Source organism: Argopecten irradians, chromosome 3, assembly GCF_041381155.1.
Source record: "Argopecten irradians isolate NY chromosome 3, Ai_NY, whole genome shotgun sequence".
In the NCBI taxonomy this organism is placed as follows: Eukaryota; Metazoa; Mollusca; class Bivalvia; order Pectinida; family Pectinidae; genus Argopecten; species Argopecten irradians.
In genome coordinates, this window is record NC_091136.1 from 70601464 (window position 1) to 70622571 (window position 21108).

General features: G+C 33.4%; 1 protein-coding gene across 1 annotated transcript in view; it reads left to right on the forward strand.

Annotated features, from left to right (window-relative positions):
• LOC138319850 (uncharacterized) overlaps positions 1-21108 on the forward strand; it is a 272074-nt gene that overhangs the window by 65754 nt on the left and 185212 nt on the right. Inside the window, exons 6-7 of the mRNA XM_069262980.1 lie at positions 11059-11123; positions 11296-11414. Of these exons, the coding sequence (XP_069119081.1) occupies positions 11059-11123; positions 11296-11414 (184 nt within the window). The remainder of the gene's footprint in view (positions 1-11058; positions 11124-11295; positions 11415-21108) is intronic.

The window sequence follows — 21108 nt, forward strand, 5'->3', positions numbered from 1 at the left end:
ACCTAAGATACCAGTATTTTACCAGCCAATACATTGTATATCACAACTATATCCACCAGACCTAAGATACCAGTATTTTACCAGCCAATACATTGTATATCACAACTATATCCACCAGACCTAAGATACCAGTATTTTACCAGCCAATACATTGTATATCACAACTATATCCACCAGACCTAAGATACCAGTAATTTTACCAGCCAATACATTGTATATCACAACTATATCCACCAGACCTAAGATACCAGTATTTTACCAGCCAATACATTGTATATCACAACTATATCCACCAGACCTAAGATACCAGTATTTTACCAGCCAATACATTGTATATCACAACTATATCCACCAGACCTAAGATACCAGTATTTTACCAGCCATACATTGTATATCACAACTATATCCACCAGACCTAAGATACCAGTATTTTACCAGCCAATACATTGTAATATCACAACTATATCCACCAGACCTAAGATACCAGTATTTTACCAGCCAATACATTGTATATCACAACTATATCCACCAGACCTAAGATACCAGTATTTTACCAGCCAATACATTGTATATCACAACTATATCCACCAGACCTAAGATACCAGTATTTTACCAGCCAATACATTGTATATCACAACTATATCCACCAGACCTAAGATACCAGTATTTTACCAGCCAATACATTGTATATCACAACTATATCCACCAGACCTAAGATACCAGTATTTTACCAGCCAATACATTGTATATCACAACTATATCCACCAGACCTAAGATACCAGTATTTTACCAGCCAATACATTGTATATCACAACTATATCCACCAGACCTAAGATACCAGTATTTTACCAGCCAATACATTGTATATCACAACTATATCCACCAGACCTAAGATACCAGTATTTTACCAGCCAGTACATTGTATATCACAACTATATCCACCAGACCTAAGATACCAGTATTTTACCAGCCAATACATTGTATATCACAACTATATCCACCAGACCTAAGATACCAGTATTTTACCAGCCAATACATTGTATATCACAACTATATCCACCAGACCTAAGATACCAGTATTTTACCAGCCAATACATTGTATATCACAACTATATCCACCAGACCTAAGATACCAGTATTTTACCAGCCAATACATTGTATATCACAACTATATCCACCAGACCTAAGATACCAGTATTTTACCAGCCAATACATTGTATATCACAACTATATCCACCAGACCTAAGATACCAGTATTTTACCAGCCAATACATTGTATATCACAACTATATCCACCAGACCTAAGATACCAGTATTTTACCAGCCAATACATTGTATATCACAACTATATCCACCAGACCTAAGATACCAGTATTTTACCAGCCAGTACATTGTATATCACAACTATATCCACCAGACCTAAGATACCAGTATTTTACCAGCCAATACATTGTATATCACAACTATATCCACCAGACCTAAGATACCAGTATTTTACCAGCCAATACATTGTATATCACAACTATATCCACCAGACCTAAGATACCAGTATTTTACCAGCCAATACATTGTATATCACAACTATATCCACCAGACCTAAGATACCAGTATTTTACCAGCCAATACATTGTATATCACAACTATATCCACCAGACCTAAGATACCAGTATTTTACCAGCCAATACATTGTATATCACAACTATATCCACCAGACCTAAGATACCAGTATTTTACCAGCCAATACATTGTATATCACAACTATATCCACCAGACCTAAGATACCAGTATTTTACCAGCCAGTACATTGTATATCACAACTATATCCACCAGACCTAAGATACCAGTATTTTACCAGCCAATACATTGTATATCACAACTATATCCACCAGACCTAAGATACCAGTATTTTACCAGCCAATACATTGTATATCACAACTATATCCACCAGACCTAAGATACCAGTATTTTACCAGCCAATACATTGTATATCACAACTATATCCACCAGACCTAAGATACCAGTATTTTACCAGCCAATACATTGTATATCACAACTATATCCACCAGACCTAAGATACCAGTATTTTACCAGCCAATACATTGTATATCACAACTATATCCACCAGACCTAAGATACCAGTATTTTACCAGCCAATACATTGTATATCACAACTATATCCACCAGACCTAAGATACCAGTATTTTACCAGCCAATACATTGTATATCACAACTATATCCACCAGACCTAAGATACCAGTATTTTACCAGCCAATACATTGTATATCACAACTATATCCACCAGACCTAAGATACCAGTATTTTACCAGCCAATACATTGTATATATCACAACTATATCCACCAGACCTAAGATACCAGTATTTTACCAGCCAATACATTGTATATCACAACTATATCCACCAGACCTAAGATACCAGTATTTTACCAGCCAATACATTGTATATCACAACTATATCCACCAGACCTAAGATACCAGTATTTTACCAGCCAATACATTGTATATCACAACTATATCCACCAGACCTAAGATACCAGTATTTTACCAGCCAATACATTGTATATCACAACTATATCCACCAGACCTAAGATACCAGTATTTTACCAGCCAATACATTGTATATCACAACTATATCCACCAGACCTAAGATACCAGTATTTTACCAGCCAATACATTGTATATCACAACTATATCCACCAGACCTAAGATACCAGTATTTTACCAGCCAATACATTGTATATCACAACTATATCCACCAGACCTAAGATACCAGTATTTTACCAGCCAATACATTGTATATCACAACTATATCCACCAGACCTAAGATACCAGTATTTTACCAGCCAATACATTGTATATCACAACTATATCCACCAGACCTAAGATACCAGTATTTTACCAGCCAATACATTGTATATCACAACTATATCCACCAGACCTAAGATACCAGTATTTTACCAGCCAATACATTGTATATCACAACTATATCCACCAGACCTAAGATACCAGTATTTTACCAGCCAATACATTGTATATCACAACTATATCCACCAGACCTAAGATACCAGTATTTTACCAGCCAATACATTGTATATCACAACTATATCCACCAGACCTAAGATACCAGTATTTTACCAGCCAATACATTGTATATCACAACTATATCCACCAGACCTAAGATACCAGTATTTTACCAGCCAATACATTGTATATCACAACTATATCCACCAGACCTAAGATACCAGTATTTTACCAGCCAATACATTGTATATCACAACTATATCCACCACACCTAAGATACCAGTATTTTACCAGCCAATACATTGTATATCACAACTATATCCACCAGACCTAAGATACCAGTATTTTACCAGCCAATACATTGTATATCACAACTATATCCACCAGACCTAAGATACCAGTATTTTACCAGCCAATACATTGTATATCACAACTATATCCACCAGACCTAAGATACCAGTATTTTACCAGCCAATACATTGTATATCACAACTATATCCACCAGACCTAAGATACCAGTATTTTACCAGCCAGTACATTGTATATCACAACTATATCCACCAGACCTAAGATACCAGTATTTTACCAGCCAGTACATTGTATATCACAACTATATCCACCAGACCTAAGATACCAGTATTTTACCAGCCAATACATTGTATATCACAACTATATCCACCAGACCTAAGATACCAGTATTTTACCAGCCAGTACATTGTATATCACAACTATATCCACCAGACCTAAGATACCAGTATTTTACCAGCCAATACATTGTATATCACAACTATATCCACCAGACCTAAGATACCAGTATTTTACCAGCCAATACATTGTATATCACAACTATATCCACCAGACCTAAGATACCAGTATTTTACCAGCCAATACATTGTATATCACAACTATATCCACCAGACCTAAGATACCAGTATTTTTACCAGCCAATACATTGTATATCACAACTATATCCACCAGACCTAAGATACCAGTATTTTACCAGCCAATACATTGTATATCACAACTATATCCACCAGACCTAAGATACCAGTATTTTACCAGCCAATACATTGTATATCACAACTATATCCACCAGACCTAAGATACCAGTATTTTACCAGCCAATACATTGTATATCACAACTATATCCACCAGACCTAAGATACCAGTATTTTACCAGCCAATACATTGTATATCACAACTATATCCACCAGACCTAAGATACCAGTATTTTACCAGCCAATACATTGTATATCACAACTATATCCACCAGACCTAAGATACCAGTATTTTACCAGCCAATACATTGTATATCACAACTATATCCACCAGACCTAAGATACCAGTATTTTACCAGCCAATACATTGTATATCACAACTATATCCACCAGACCTAAGATACCAGTATTTTACCAGCCAATACATTGTATATCACAACTATATCCACCAGACCTAAGATACCAGTATTTTACCAGCCAATACATTGTATATCACAACTATATCCACCAGACCTAAGATACCAGTATTTTACCAGCCAGTACATTGTATATCACAACTATATCCACCAGACCTAAGATACCAGTATTTTACCAGCCAATACATTGTATATCACAACTATATCCACCAGACCTAAGATACCAGTATTTTACCAGCCATACATTGTATATCACAACTATATCCACCAGACCTAAGATACCAGTATTTTTACCAGCCAATACATTGTATATCACAACTATATCCACCAGACCTAAGATACCAGTATTTTACCAGCCAATACATTGTATATCACTCCACCAGACCTAAGATACCAGTATTTTACCAGCCAATACATTGTATATCACAACTATATCACACCTAAGATACCAGTATTTTACCAGCCAATACATTGTATATCACAACTATATCCACCAACCTAAGATACCAGTATTTTACCAGCCAATACATTGTATATCACAACTATATCCACCAGACCTAAGATACCAGTATTTTACCAGCCAATACATTGTATATCACCAGACCTAAGATACCAGTATTTTACCAGCCAACTATATACATTGTATATCACAACTATATCCACCACACCTAAGATACCAGTATTTTACCAGCCAATACATTGTATATCACAACTATATCCACCAGACCTAAGATACCAGTATTTTACCAGCCAGTACATTGTATATCACAACTATATCCACCAGACCTAAGATACCAGTATTTTACCAGCCAATACATTGTATATCACAACTATATCCACCAGACCTAAGATACCAGTATTTTACCAGCCAATACATTGTATATCACAACTATATCCACCAGACCTAAGATACCAGTATTTTACCAGCCAATACATTGTATATCACAACTATATCCACCAGACCTAAGATACCAGTATTTTACCAGCCAATACATTGTATATCACAACTATATCCACCAGACCTAAGATACCAGTATTTTACCAGCCAATACATTGTATATCACAACTATATCCACCAGACCTAAGATACCAGTATTTTACCAGCCAGTACATTGTATATCACAACTATATCCACCAGACCTAAGATACCAGTATTTTACCAGCCAATACATTGTATATCACAACTATAATCCACCAGACCTAAGATACCAGTATTTTACCAGCCAGTACATTGTATATCACAACTATATCCACCAGACCTAAGATACCAGTATTTTACCAGCCAATACATTGTATATCACAACTATATCCACCAGACCTAACATACCAGTATTTTACCAGCCAATACATTGTATATCACAACTATATCCACCAGACCTAAGATACCAGTATTTTACCAGCCAATACATTGTATATCACAACTATATCCACCAGACCTAAGATACCAGTATTTTACCAGCCAATACATTGTATATCACAACTATATCCACCAGACCTAACATACCAGTATTTTACCAGCCAATACATTGTATATCACAACTATATCCACCAGACCTAAGATACCAGTATTTTACCAGCCAATACATTGTATATCACAACTATATCCACCAGACCTAAGATACCAGTATTTTACCAGCCAATACATTGTATATCACAACTATATCCACCAGACCTAAGATACCAGTATTTTACCAGCCAATACATTGTATATCACAACTATATCCACCAGACCTAACATACCAGTATTTTACCAGCCAATACATTGTATATCACAACTATATCCACCAGACCTAAGATACCAGTATTTTACCAGCCAATACATTGTCACAACTATATCCACCACCTAAGATACCAGTATTTTACATTGTATACAGCCAATACATTGTTTACACAATTGTATATCCACACCTAACATACCAGTATTTTACCAGCCAATACATTGTATTATCACAACTATATCCACCAGACCTAACATACCGTATTTTACCAGCCAATACATTGTATATCACAACTATATCCACAACCTAAGATACCAGTATTTTACCAGCCAATACATTGTATATCACAACTATATCCACCAGACCTAACATACCTGTATTTTACCAGCCAATACATTGTATATCACAACTATATCCACCAGACCTAAGATACCTGTATTTTACCAGCCAATACATTGTAGTTATACCCAATACATTGTAGTTATACCCAATACATTGTATTTTATACCCAATACATTGTATTTTACCAGCCAATACATTGTAGTTATACCCAATACATTGTAGTTATACCCAATACATTGTAGTTATACCCAATACATTGTAGTTATACCCAATACATTGTAGTTATACCCAATACATTGTAGTTATACCCTTATTGCCAATTGTATTGAAGTATCAGCAGACAAAGTAGCTAGGCACAGAGTTGTCAAGGAAACACATATAACAGATACTTTTCTGACATGCTGTGTGTTTGAGCAAAAAAAGAAAAAGAAAAACACTAAAGGACATCTCAGATTTTGATACTCCAGGAACTATCACTTTGTAGATATGATTTATTAAACATTATAAACTGGATTTCTAGTTACAACAAAGGTTACATTGGCAGTACTGCACACCTTTATATTGACAACACATCTATACAAATGTTTTTTTGTTGTTGTAAATATTTATCGACCAGGTGTTTCCACCTAACTTAATATAGCTATATTAACCTGGCCATCTTGTGAGATGTGATGTTGTTTAGATATTCCCTTGTCATATCTAGATGAATGAAGTAATTAAGTATTGACTATATTAGTGTGCCCCCTCAGCAGGGGGGGGGGGCTATAAAACTAATCTTCCTCAAAGGCCTCAATAAACAAACTGCTATGACAATGGGTGGGATTTCTTTATCTTAAGTGATACCATTCCCAAAGATTGTGCTGTAATTCAGGCAAATTTTAGGTCAATTGTTTGTAAAGCTTATCGGATGTGTGAGATTATGGAGGAGCATCTGGTTTATGGTATAAGTCACACTCGGCCTGGTGGTCAGTTTCTACAGGTGATGGTCAGAGTGGTCACCTCCAACATGTGTTGGTCAGTTGATATGGCCTGATATCATAATGAAGTGTTAGGATTACTGTCTTAATCCGGTCAGGTTAATAAAACTTGTGTTTGCTTTACCCTTACTGCCTGGGTCTCCACTTTACCCTTACTGACTAGGTCTCTACTTTACCCTTACTGACTGGGTCTCTACTTTACCCTTACTGACTGGGTCTCTACTTTACCCTTACTGACTGGGTCTCTACTTTACCCTTACTGACTGGGTCTCTACTTTACCATTACTGACTGGGTCCCTACTTTACCATTACTGACTGGGTCTCTACTTTACCCTTACTGACTGGGTCTCTACTTTACCCTTACTGACTGGGTCTCTACTTTACACTTACTGACTGGGTCTCTACTTTACCATTACTGACTGGCTCTCTACTTTACCCTTACTGACTGGCTCTCTACTTTATCCTTACTGACTGGGTCTCTACTTTACCCTTACTGACTGGCTCTCTACTTTACCCTTACTGACTGGCTCTCTACTTTACCCTTACTGACTGGCTCTCTACTTTACCCTTACTGACTGGCTCTATACTTTACCCTTACTGACTGGCCCTCTACTTTACCCTTACTGACTGGCTCTCTACTTTACCCTTACTGACTGGCTCTCTACTTTACCCTTACTGACTGGCTCTCTACTTTACCCTTACTGACTGGGTCTCTACTTTACCCTTACTGACTGACTCTCTACTTTACCCTTACTGACTGGGTCTGTACTTTACCCTTACTGACTGGCCCTCTACTTTACCCTTACTGACTGGGTCTGTACTTTACCCTTACTGACTGGGTCTGTACTTTACCCTTACTGACTGGGTCTCTACTTTACCCTAACTGACTGTCTCTCTACTTTACCCTTACTGACTGGCTCTCTACTTTACCCTTACTGACTGGCTCTATACTTTACCCTTACTGACTGGCCCTCTACTTTACCCTTACTGACTGGCTCTCTACTTTACCCTAACTGACTGTCTCTCTACTTTACCCTTACTGACTGGCTCTCTACTTTACCCTTACTGACTGGGTCTCTACTTTACCCTTACTGACTGACTCTCTACTTTACCCTTACTGACTGGGTCTGTACTTTACCCTTACTGACTGGCCCTCTACTTTACCCTTACTGACTGGGTCTGTACTTTACCCTTACTGACTGGGTCTGTACTTTACCCTTACTGACTGGGTCTATACTTTACCCTTACTGACTGGGTCTCTACTTTACCCATACTGACTGGGTCTCTACTTTACCCTTACTGACTGGGTCTCTACTTTACCCTTACTGACTGGCTCTCTACTTTACCCTTACTGACTGGCTCTATACTTTACCCTTACTGACTGTCTCTCTACTTTACCTTACTGACTGGGTCTCTACTTTACTCTTACTGACTGACTCTCTACTTTACCCTTACTGACTGGGTCTCTACTTTACCCTTACTGACTGTGTCTCTACTTTACCCTTACTGACCGGCCCTCTACTTTACCCGTACTGACTGGCCCTCTACTTTACCCTTACTGACTGACTCTCTACTTTACCCTTACTGATCGGCCCTCTACTTTACCCTTACTGACTGGGTCTCTACTTTACTCTTACTGACTGACTCTCTACTTTACCCTTACTGACTGGGTCTCTACTTTACCCTTACTGACTGACTCTCTACTTTACCCTTACTGATCGGCCCTCTACTTTACCCTTACTGACTGGGTCTCTACTTTACTCTTACTGATCGGCCCTCTACTTTACCCTTACTGACTGGGTCTCTACTTTACTCTTACTGACTGACTCTCTACTTTACCCTTACTGACTGGGTCTCTACTTTACCCTTACTGACTGGCTCTCTACTTTACCCTTACTGACTGGCTCTCTACTTTACCCTTAATGACTGGCTCTTTAGTGGTAGGATGCTTGGTTAGTGCTTGTACAAATCCTGTCATACACTGGTTTAGTGGTAGGATGCTTGGTTAGTACTTGTACAAATCCTGTCATGCACTGGTTTATTGGAAAGATGCTTGGTTTGTTCTTGTACAAATCCTGTCATACACTGTTTTAGTGGTAAGATGTTGGGTTAGTACTTGTACAAATCCTGTCATACACTGGTTTAGTGGTAAGATGCTGGGTTAGTACTTGTACAAATCCTGTCATACACTGGTTTAGTGGTAAGATGTTGGGTTTATACTTGTACAAATCCTGTCATACACTGGTTTAGTGGTAAGATGCTGGGTTAGTACTTGTACAAATCCTGTCATACACTGGTTTAGTGGTAAGATGCTGGGTTAGTACTTGTACAAATCCTGTCATACACTGGTTTAGTGGTAAGATGCTGGGTTAGTACTTGTACAAATCCTTTCATACACTGGTTTAGTGGTAAGATGCTGGGTTAGTACTTGTACAAATCCTGTCATACACTGGTTTATTGGTAAGATGTTGGGTTTATACTTTTACAAATCCTTTCATACACTGGTTTAGTGGTAAGATGCTGGGTTAGTTCTTGTACAAATCCTGTCATGCACTGGTTTATTGGTAAGATGCTGGGTTTGTTCTTGTACAAATCCTGTCATACACTGGTTTAGTGGTACGATGTTAGGTTTGTACTTGTACAAATCCTGTCATACACTGGTTTAGTGGTAAGATGCTGGGTTAGTACTTGTACAAATCCTGTCATACACTGGTTTAGTGGTAAGATGTTGGGTTTATACTTGTACAAATCCTGTCATACACTGGTTTAGTGGTAAGATGCTGGGGTCAGTACTTGTACAAATCCTGTCATACACTGGTTTAGTGGTAAGATGTTGGGTTAGTACTTGTACAAATCCTGTCATACACTTGTTTAGTGGTAAGATGCTGGGTTAGTACTTGTACAAATCCTGTCATACACTGGTTTAGTGGTAAGATGTTGGGTTAGTACTTGTACAAATCCTGTCATACACTGGTTTAGTGGTAAGATGCTGGGTTAGTACTTGTACAAATCCTGTCATACACTGGTTTAGTGGTAAGATGTTGGGTTAATACTTGTACAAATTCTGTCATGCACTGGTTTATTGGTAAGATGCTGGGTTTGTTCTTGTACAAATCCTGTCATACACTGGTTTAGTGGTAAGATGTTGGGTTAGTACTTGTACAAATCCTGTCATACACTGGTTTAGTGGTAAGATGCTGGGTTAGTACTTGTACAAATCCTGTCATACACTGGTTTAGTGGTAAGACGTGGGTTTATACTTGTACAAATCCTGTCATACACTGGTTTAGTGGTAAGATGCTTGGTTAGTGCTTGTACAAATCCTGTCATACTTTGCTGTATCTTTAATTATAAGCTTGTTTCATATCACTAAACAGCTATAAAAACTGAGGCATAAGTTATACAAAAAAATCTTACTTGAAGAGTATTGATTTCTAGTTCTGGGTATCTGTTCCCCTTAGAAAAAGATACTTGATAGATGTGAAAACTGATCAGAGATTATAACTTGTAAAGACTAAACTGTGCAGATAATGTACATGACTCAATATTTGTGTTTTTGTTTGTTTCAGGGTCTGTTTAGTCATGTGGATAATTTTGTGGACCAAGACAATTTGTCATTTCATGTAAAAATCAGGTAAGTTGAGTGGATAATTTGGTGGACTAAAACAAACCATGAGGCCTGGAGGATTGAATATATCTATATAACTTCACAGAATCAAGTATTGTGTCAGTGTATAGTCATTCTGGTGAGGAATAGATAAATTTGGATTAGTACCTAATTACTATTTGTCTGGTTAATTTTTCAGCTATTTGGAAATTTACAATGAGAGGGTTCGAGATTTGCTGAGACCTTCGTTACTCAAGAAAAATGAGAAGTATACATTAAAAGTGAGGGAGCATCCAAAGGAGGGACCATACATTCAGGGTAAGTTGTCACGGTAATATATAGGCTTAATTAACAATACAATAGTTGTCACGAGTACTATATAGGCTTAATTAACAATACAATAGTTGTCACGAGTACTATATAGGCTTAATTAACAATACAATAGTTGTCACGAGTACTATATAGGCTTAATTAACAATACAATAGTTGTCACGAGTACTATATAGGCTTAATTAACAATACAATAGTTGTCACGAGTACTATATAGGCTTAATTAACAATACAATAGTTGTCACGGATACTATATAGGCTTAATTAACAATACAATAGTTGTCATGAGTACTATATAGGCTTAATTAACAATACAATAGTTGTCACGAGTATATATACTATATAGGCTTAATTAACAATACAATAGTTGTCATGAGTACTATATAGGCTTAATTAACAATACTATAGTTGTCACGAGTACTATATAGGCTTAATTAACAATACAACAGTTGTCACGAGTACTATATAGGCTTAATTAACAATACTATAGTTGTCACGAGTACTATATAGGCTTAATTAACAATACAATAGTTGTCATGAGTACTATATAGGCTTAATTAACAATACAATAGTTTTCACAAGTACTATATAGGCTTAATTAACAATACTATAGTTTTCACAAGTACTATATAGGCTTAATTAACAATACAATAGTTGTCACGAGTACTATATAGGCTTAATTAACAATACAATAGTTGTCACGAGTACTATATAGGCTTAATTAACAATACAATAGTTGTCACGAGTACTATATAGGCTTAATTAACAATACAATAGTTGTCACGAGTACTATATAGGCTTAATTAACAATACTATAGTTGTCACGAGTACTATATAGGCTTAATTAACAATACAATAGTTGTCACGAGTACTATATAGGCTTAATTAACAATACAATAGTTGTCACGAGTACTATATAGGCTTAATTAATTAACAATACAATAGTTGTCACGAGTACTATATAGGCTTAATTAACAATACAATAGTTGTCACGAGTACTATATAGGCTTAATTAACAATACAATAGTTGTCACGAGTACTATATAGGCTTAATTAACAATACAATAGTTGTCACGAGTACTATATAGGCTTAATTAACAATACAATAGTTGTCACGAGTACTATATAGGCTTAATTAACAATACAATAGTTGTCACGAGTACTATATAGGCTTAATTAACAATACAATAGTTGTCACAATACAATATAGGCTTAATTAACAATACAATAGTTGTCACGAGTACTATATAGGCTTAATTAACAATACAATAGTTGTCACGAGTACTATATAGGCTTAATTAACAATACAATAGTTGTCACGAGTACTATATAGGCTTAATTAACAATACAATAGTTGTCACGAGTACTATATAGGCTTAATTAACAATACAATAGTTGTCACGAGTACTATATAGGCTTAATTAACAATACAATAGTTGTCACGAGTACTATATAGGCTTAATTAACAATACAATAGTTGTCACGAGTACTATATAGGCTTAATTAACAATACAATAGTTGTCTATCACAAGTAGGCTTAATTAACAATACAATAGTTGTCACGAGTACTATATAGGCTTAATTAACAATACAATAATAGTTGTCACGAGTACTATATAGGCTTAATTAACAATACAATAGTTGTCACGAGTACTATATAGGCTTAATTAACAATACAATAGTTGTCACGAGTACTATATAGGCTTAATTAACAATACAATAGTTGTCACGAGTACTATATAGGCTTAATTAACAATACAATAGTTGTCACGAGTACTATATAGGCTTAATTAACAATACAATAGTTGTCACGAGTACTATATAGGCTTAATTAACAATACAATAGTTGTCACGAGTACTATATAGGCTTAATTAACAATACAATAGTTGTCACGAGTACTATATAGGCTTAATTAACAATACAATAGTTGTCACGAGTACTATATAGGCTTAATTAACGAGTATAATAGCTAATAACAATACAATAGTTGTCACGAGTACTATATAGGCTTAATTAACAATACAATAGTTGTCACAAGTACTATATAGGCTTAATTAACAATACAATAGTTGTCACGAGTACTATATAGGCTTAATTAACAATACAATAGTTGTCACGAGTACTATATAGGCTTAATTAACAATACAATAGTTGTCACGAGTACTATATAGGCTTAATTAACAATACAATAGTTGTCACGAGTACTATATAGGCTTAATTAACAATACAATAGTTGTCACGAGTACTATATAGGCTTAATTAACAATACAATAGTTGTCACGAGTACTATATAGGCTTAATTAACAATACAATAGTTGTCACGAGTACTATATAGGCTTAATTAACAATACAATAGTTGTCACGAGTACTATATAGGCTTAATTAACAATACAATAGTTGTCACGAGTACTATATAGGCTTAATAAACAATACAATAGTTGTCATGAGTACTATATAGGCTTAATTAACAATACAATAGTTGTCACACGAGTACTATATAGGCTTAATTAACAATACAATAGTTTGTCACAAGTACTATATAGGCTTAATTAACAATACAATAGTTGTCACGAGTACTATATAGGCTTAATTAACAATACTATAGTTGTCACGAGTACTATATAGGCTTAATTAACAATACAATAGTTGTCACGAGTACTATATAGGCTTAATTAACAATACAATAGTTGTCACACGAGTACTATATAGGCTTAATTAACAATACGATAGTTGTCACGAGTACTATATAGGCTTAATTAACAATACAATAGTTGTCACGCTATATAGCTTAATTCACAATACTATAGTTGTCACTATATAGGCTTAATTAACAATACAATAGTTGTCACAAGTACTATATAGGCTTAATTAACAATACAATAGTTGTCACGAGTACTATATAGGCTTAATTAACAATACAATAGTTGTCATGAGTACTATATAGGCTTAATTAACAATACAATAGTTTGTCACAAGTACTATATAGGCTTAATTAACAATACATATAGTTTTCACAAGTACTATATAGGCTTAATTAACAATACAATAGTTTTCACAGAGTACTATATAGGCTTAATTAACAATACAATAGTTGTCACAAGTACTATATAGGCTTAATTAACAATACTAAATAAATACTATAGGCTTCACAAGTACTATATAGGCTTAATTTAACAATACAATAGTTGTCACGAGTACTATATAGGCTTAATTAACAATACTATAACAAGTACTAATAGCTTAATTAACAATACAATAGTGTACTATATAGGCTTAATTTAACAATACTAATAGTTGTCACGAGTACTATATAGGCTTAATTAACATATCACGAGTACTATATAGGCTTAATTAACAACAATAGTTGTCACGAGTACTATATAGTACTAGGCTTATAGCTTAATTAACAATACAATAGTTGTTTCACGAGTACTATATAGGCTTAATTAACAATACAATAGTTGTCACGAGTACTATATAGGCTTAATTAACAATACAATAGTTGTCACGAGTACTATATAGGCTTAATTAACAATACAATAGTTGTCACGAGTACTATATAGGCTTAATTAACAATACAAATAGTTGTCAGAGTACTATATAGGCTTAATTAACAATACAATAGTTGTCACGAGTACTATATAGGCTTAATTAACAATACAATAGTTGTCACGAGTACTATATAGGCTTAATTAACAATACAATAGTTGTCACGAGTACTATATAGGCTTAATTAACAATACAATAGTTGTCACAAGTACTATATAGGCTTAATTAACAATTATACAATAGTTGTCACGAGTACTATATAGGCTTAATTAACAATACAATAGTTGTCACGAGTACTATATAGGCATAATAAACAATACAATAGTTGTCACAAGTACTATATAGGCTTAATTAACAATACAATAGTTGTCACGAGTACTATATAGGCTTAATTAACAATACAATAGTTGTCACAAGTACTATATAGGCTTAATTAACAATACAATAGTTGTCACGAGTACTATATAGGCTTAATTAACAATACAATAGTTGTCACGAGTACTATATAGGCTTAATTAACAATACAATAGTTGTCACGAGTACTATATAGGCTTAATTAACAATACAATAGTTGTCACGAGTACTATATAGGCTTAATTAACAATACAATAGTTGTCACGAGTACTATATAGGCTTAATTAACAATACAATAGTTGTCACGAGTACTATATAGGCTTAATTAACAATACTATAGTTGTCACGAGTACTATATAGGCTTAATTAACAATACAATAGTTTTCACGAGTACTATATAGGCTTAATTAACAATACTATAGTTGTCACGAGTACTATATAGGCTTAATTAACAATACAATAGTTGTCACGAGTACTATATAGGCTTAATTAACAATACAATAGTTGTCACGAGTACTATATAGGCTTAATTAACAATACAATAGTTGTCACGAGTACTATATAGGCTTAATTAACAATACAATAGTTGTCACAAGTACTATATAGGCTTAATTAACAATACAATAGTTGTCACGAGTACTATATAGGCTTAATTAACAATACAAATAGTTGTCACGAGTACTATATAGGCTTAATTAACAATACAATAGTTGTCACGAGTACTATATAGGCTTAATTAACAATACAATAGTTGTCACGAGTACTATATAGGCTTAATTAACAATACAATAGTTGTCACGAGTACTATATAGGCTTAATTAACAATACAATAGTTGTCACGAGTACTATATAGGCTTAATTAACAATACAATAGTTGTCACGAGTACTATATAGGCTTAATTAACATAGTTGTCACAGTACTATATAGCTTAATTAACAATACAATAGTTGTCACGAGTACTATATAGGCTTAATTAACAATACAATAGTTGTCACGAGTACTATATAGGCTTAATTAACAATACAATAGTTGTCACGAGTACTATATAGGCTTAATTAACAATACAATAGTTGTCACGAGTACTATATAGGCTTAATTAACAATACAATAGTTGTCACGAGTACTATATAGGCTTAATTAACAATACAATAGTTGTCACAGTACTATATAGGCTTAATTAACAATACAATAGTTGTCACGAGTACTATATAGGCTTAATTAACAATACAATAGTTGTCACGAGTACTATATAGGCTTAATTAACAATACAATAGTTGTCACAAGTACTATATAGGCTTAATTAACAATACAATAGTTTTCACAAGTACTATATAGGCTTAATTAACAATACAATAGTTGTCACGAGTACTATATAGGCTTAATTAACAATACAATAGTTGTCACGAGTACTATATAGGCTTAATTAACAATACAATAGTTGTCACGAGTACTATATAGGCTTAATTAACAATACAATAGTTGTCACGAGTACTATATAGGCTTAATTAACAATACAATAGTTGTCACGAGTACTATATAGGCTTAATTAACAATACAATAGTTGTCACGAGTACTATATAGGCTTAATTAACAATACAATAGTTGTCACGAGTACTATATAGGCTTAATTAACAATACAATAGTTGTCACGAGTACTATATAGGCTTAATTAACAATACAATAGTTGTCACGAGTACTATATAGGCTTAATTAACAATACAATAGTTGTCACGAGTACTATATAGGCTTAATTAACAATACAATAGTTGTCACGAGTACTATATAGGCTTAATTAACAATACAATAGTTGTCACGAGTACTATATAGGCTTAATTAACAATACAATAGTTGTCACGAGTACTATATAGGCTTAATTAACAATACAATAGTTGTCACGAGTACTATATAGGCTTAATTAACAATACAATAGTTGTCACGAGTACTATATAGGCTTAATTAACAATACAATAGTTGTCACGAGTACTATATAGGCTTAATTAACAATACAATAGTTGTCACAAGTACTATATAGGCTTAATTAACAATACAATAGTTGTCACGAGTACTATATAGGCTTAATTAACAATACAATAGTTGTCACGAGTACTATATAGGCTTAATTAACAATACAATAGTTGTCACACGAGTACTATATAGGCTTAATTAACAATACAATAGTTGTCACGAGTACTATATAGGCTTAATTAACAATACAATAGTTGTCACGAGTACTATATAGGCTTAATTAACAATACAATAGTTGTCACGAGTACTATATAGGCTTAATTAACAATACAATAGTTGTCACGAGTACTATATAGGCTTAATTAACAATACAATAGTTGTCACAAGTACTATATAGGCTTAATTAACAATACAATAGTTGTCACGAGTACTATATAGGCTTAATTAACAATACAATAGTTGTCACGAGTACTATATAGGCTTAATTAACAATACAATAGTTGTCACGAGTACTATATAGTCTTATAAAACAATACAATAGTTGTCACGAGTACTATATAGGCTTAATTAACAATACAATAGTTGTCACGAGTACTATATAGGCTTAATTAACAATACAATAGTTGTCACGAGTACTATATAGGCTTAATTAACAATACAATAGTTGTCACGAGTACTATATAGGCTTAATTAACAATACAATAGTTGTTGTCACGAGTACTATATAGGCTTAATTAACAATACAATAGTTGTCACAAGTACTATATAGGCTTAATTAACAATACAATAGTTGTCACGAGTACTATATAGGCTTAATTAACAATACAATAGTTGTCACGAGTACTATATAGGCTTAATTAACAATACAATAGTTGTCACGAGTACTATATAGGCTTAATTAACAATACAATAGTTGTCACGAGTACTATATAGGCTTAATTAACAATACAATAGTTGTCACGAGTACTATATAGGCTTAATTAACAATACAATAGTTGTCACGAGTACTATATAGGCTTAATTAACAATACAATAGTTGTCACGAGTACTATATAGGCTTAATTAACAATACAATAGTTGTCACGAGTACTATATAGGCTTAATTAACAATACAATAGTTGTCACGAGTACTATATAGGCTTAATTAACAATACAATAGTTGTCACGAGTACTATATAGGCTTAATTAACAATACAATAGTTGTCACGAGTACTATATAGGCTTAATTAACAATACAATAGTTGTCACGAGTACTATATAGGCTTAATTAACAATACAATAGTTGTCACGAGTACTATATAGGCTTAATTAACAATACAATAGTTGTCACAAGTACTATATAGGCTTAATTAACAATACAATAGTTGTCACGAGTACTATATAGGCTTAATTAACAATACAATAGTTGTCACGAGTACTATATAGGCTTAATTAACAATACAATAGTTTGTCACAAGTACTATATAGGCTTAAATTAACAATACAATAGTTGTCACGAGTACTATATAGGCTTAATTAACAATACAATAGTTGTCACGAGTACTATATAGGCTTAATTAACAATACAATAGTTGTCACGAGTACTATATAGGCTTAATTAACAATACAATAGTTGTCACGAGTACTATATAGGCTTAATTAACAATACAATAGTTGTCACGAGTACTATATAGGCTTAATTAACAATACAATAGTTGTCACGAGTACTATATAGGCTTAATTAACAATACAATAGTTGTCACGAGTACTATATAGGCTTAATTAACAATACAATAGTTGTCACGAGTACTATATAGGCTTAATTAACAATACAATAGTTGTCACGAGTACTATATAGGCTTAATTAACAATACAATAGTTGTCACGAGTACTATATAGGCTTAATTAACAATACAATAGTTGTCATAAGTACTATATAGGCTTAATTAACAATACAATAGTTGTCACGGTACTATATAGGCTTAATTAACAATACAATAGTTGTCACGAGTACTATATAGGCTTAATTAACAATACAATAGTTGTCACGAGTACTATATATAGGCTTAATTAACAATACAATAGTTGTCACGAGTACTATATAGGCTTAATTAACAATACAATAGTTGTCACGAGTACTATATAGGCTTAATTAACAATACAATAGTTGTCACGAGTACTATATAGGCTTAATTAACAATACAATAGTTGTCACAAGTACTATATAGGCTTAATTAACAATACAATAGTTGTCACGAGTACTATATAGGCTTAATTAACAATACAATAGTTGTCACGAGTACTATATAGGCTTAATTAACAATACAATAGTTGTCACGAGTACTATATAGGCTTAATTAACAATACAATAGTTGTCACGAGTACTATATAGGCTTAATTAACAATACATATATTTGTCACGAGTACTATATAGGCTTAATTAACAATACATAGTTGTCACGAGTACTATAGATACTTAACAATACATAGTTGTCACGAGTACTATATAGGCTTAATTAACAATACTATAGTTGTCACGAGTACTATATAGGCTTAATTAGCAATACAATAGTTGTCACGAGTACTATATAGGCTTAATTAACAATACTATAGTTGTCACAAGTACTATATAGGCTTAATTAACAATACAATAGTTGTCACGAGTACTATATAGGCTTAATTAACAATACTATAGTTGTCACGAGTACTATATAGGCTTAATTAACAATACAATAGTTGTCACGAGTACTATATAGGCTTAATTAACAATACAATAGTTGTCACGAGTACTATATAGGCCTAATTAACAATACTATAGTTGTCACGAGTACTATATAGGCTTAATTAACAATACAATAGTTGTATCGAGTACTATATAGGCTTAATTAACAATACAATAGTTTTCACGAGTACTATATAGGCTTAATTAACAATACAATATTTGTCACGAGTACTATATAGGCTTAATTAACAATACAATAGTTGTCACAAGTACTATATAGGCTTAATTAACAATACAATAGTTTTCACGAGTACTATATCAGCTTAATTAACAATACAATAGTTGTCACGAGTACTATATGGGCTTAATTAACAATATAATAGTTGTCTGTCACGATTAGACTTAATAAACAATACAATAGTTGTCTATCACAAGTAGGCTTAATAAATAATACAATAGTTGTCTATCACAAGTATGCTTAATTAACAATACTATAGTTGTCTGTCACAATTAGGCTTAATTAACAATACAATAGTTGTCTATCACAAGTAGGCTTAATTAACAATACAATAGTTGTCTGTCACGATAAGGCTTAATAAATAATACAATAGTTGTCTGTCACAATTAGGCTTAATTAACAATACAATAGTTGTCTATCACAAGTAGGCTTAATAAATAATACAATAGTTGTCTATCACAAGTAGGCTTAATAAATAATACAATAGTTGTCTATCACAAGTAGGCTTAATTAACAATACAATAGTTGTCTATCACAAGTAGGCTTAATAAATAATACAATAGTTGTCTATCACAAGTAGGCTTAATTAACAACACAATAGTTGTCTATCACAAGTAGGCTTTATAAATAATACAATAGTTGTCTATCACAAGTAGGCTTAATTAATAATACAATAGTTGTCTGTCACAATTAGGCTTAATTAACAATACAATAGTTGTCTGTCACAATTAGGCTTAATAAATAATACAATAGTTGTCTGTTACAATTAGGCTTTATAAACAATACAATAGTTGTCTATCACAATTAGACTTAATTAACAATACCGTAGTTGTCTATCACGATTAGACTTAATTAACAATACTATTGTTGTCA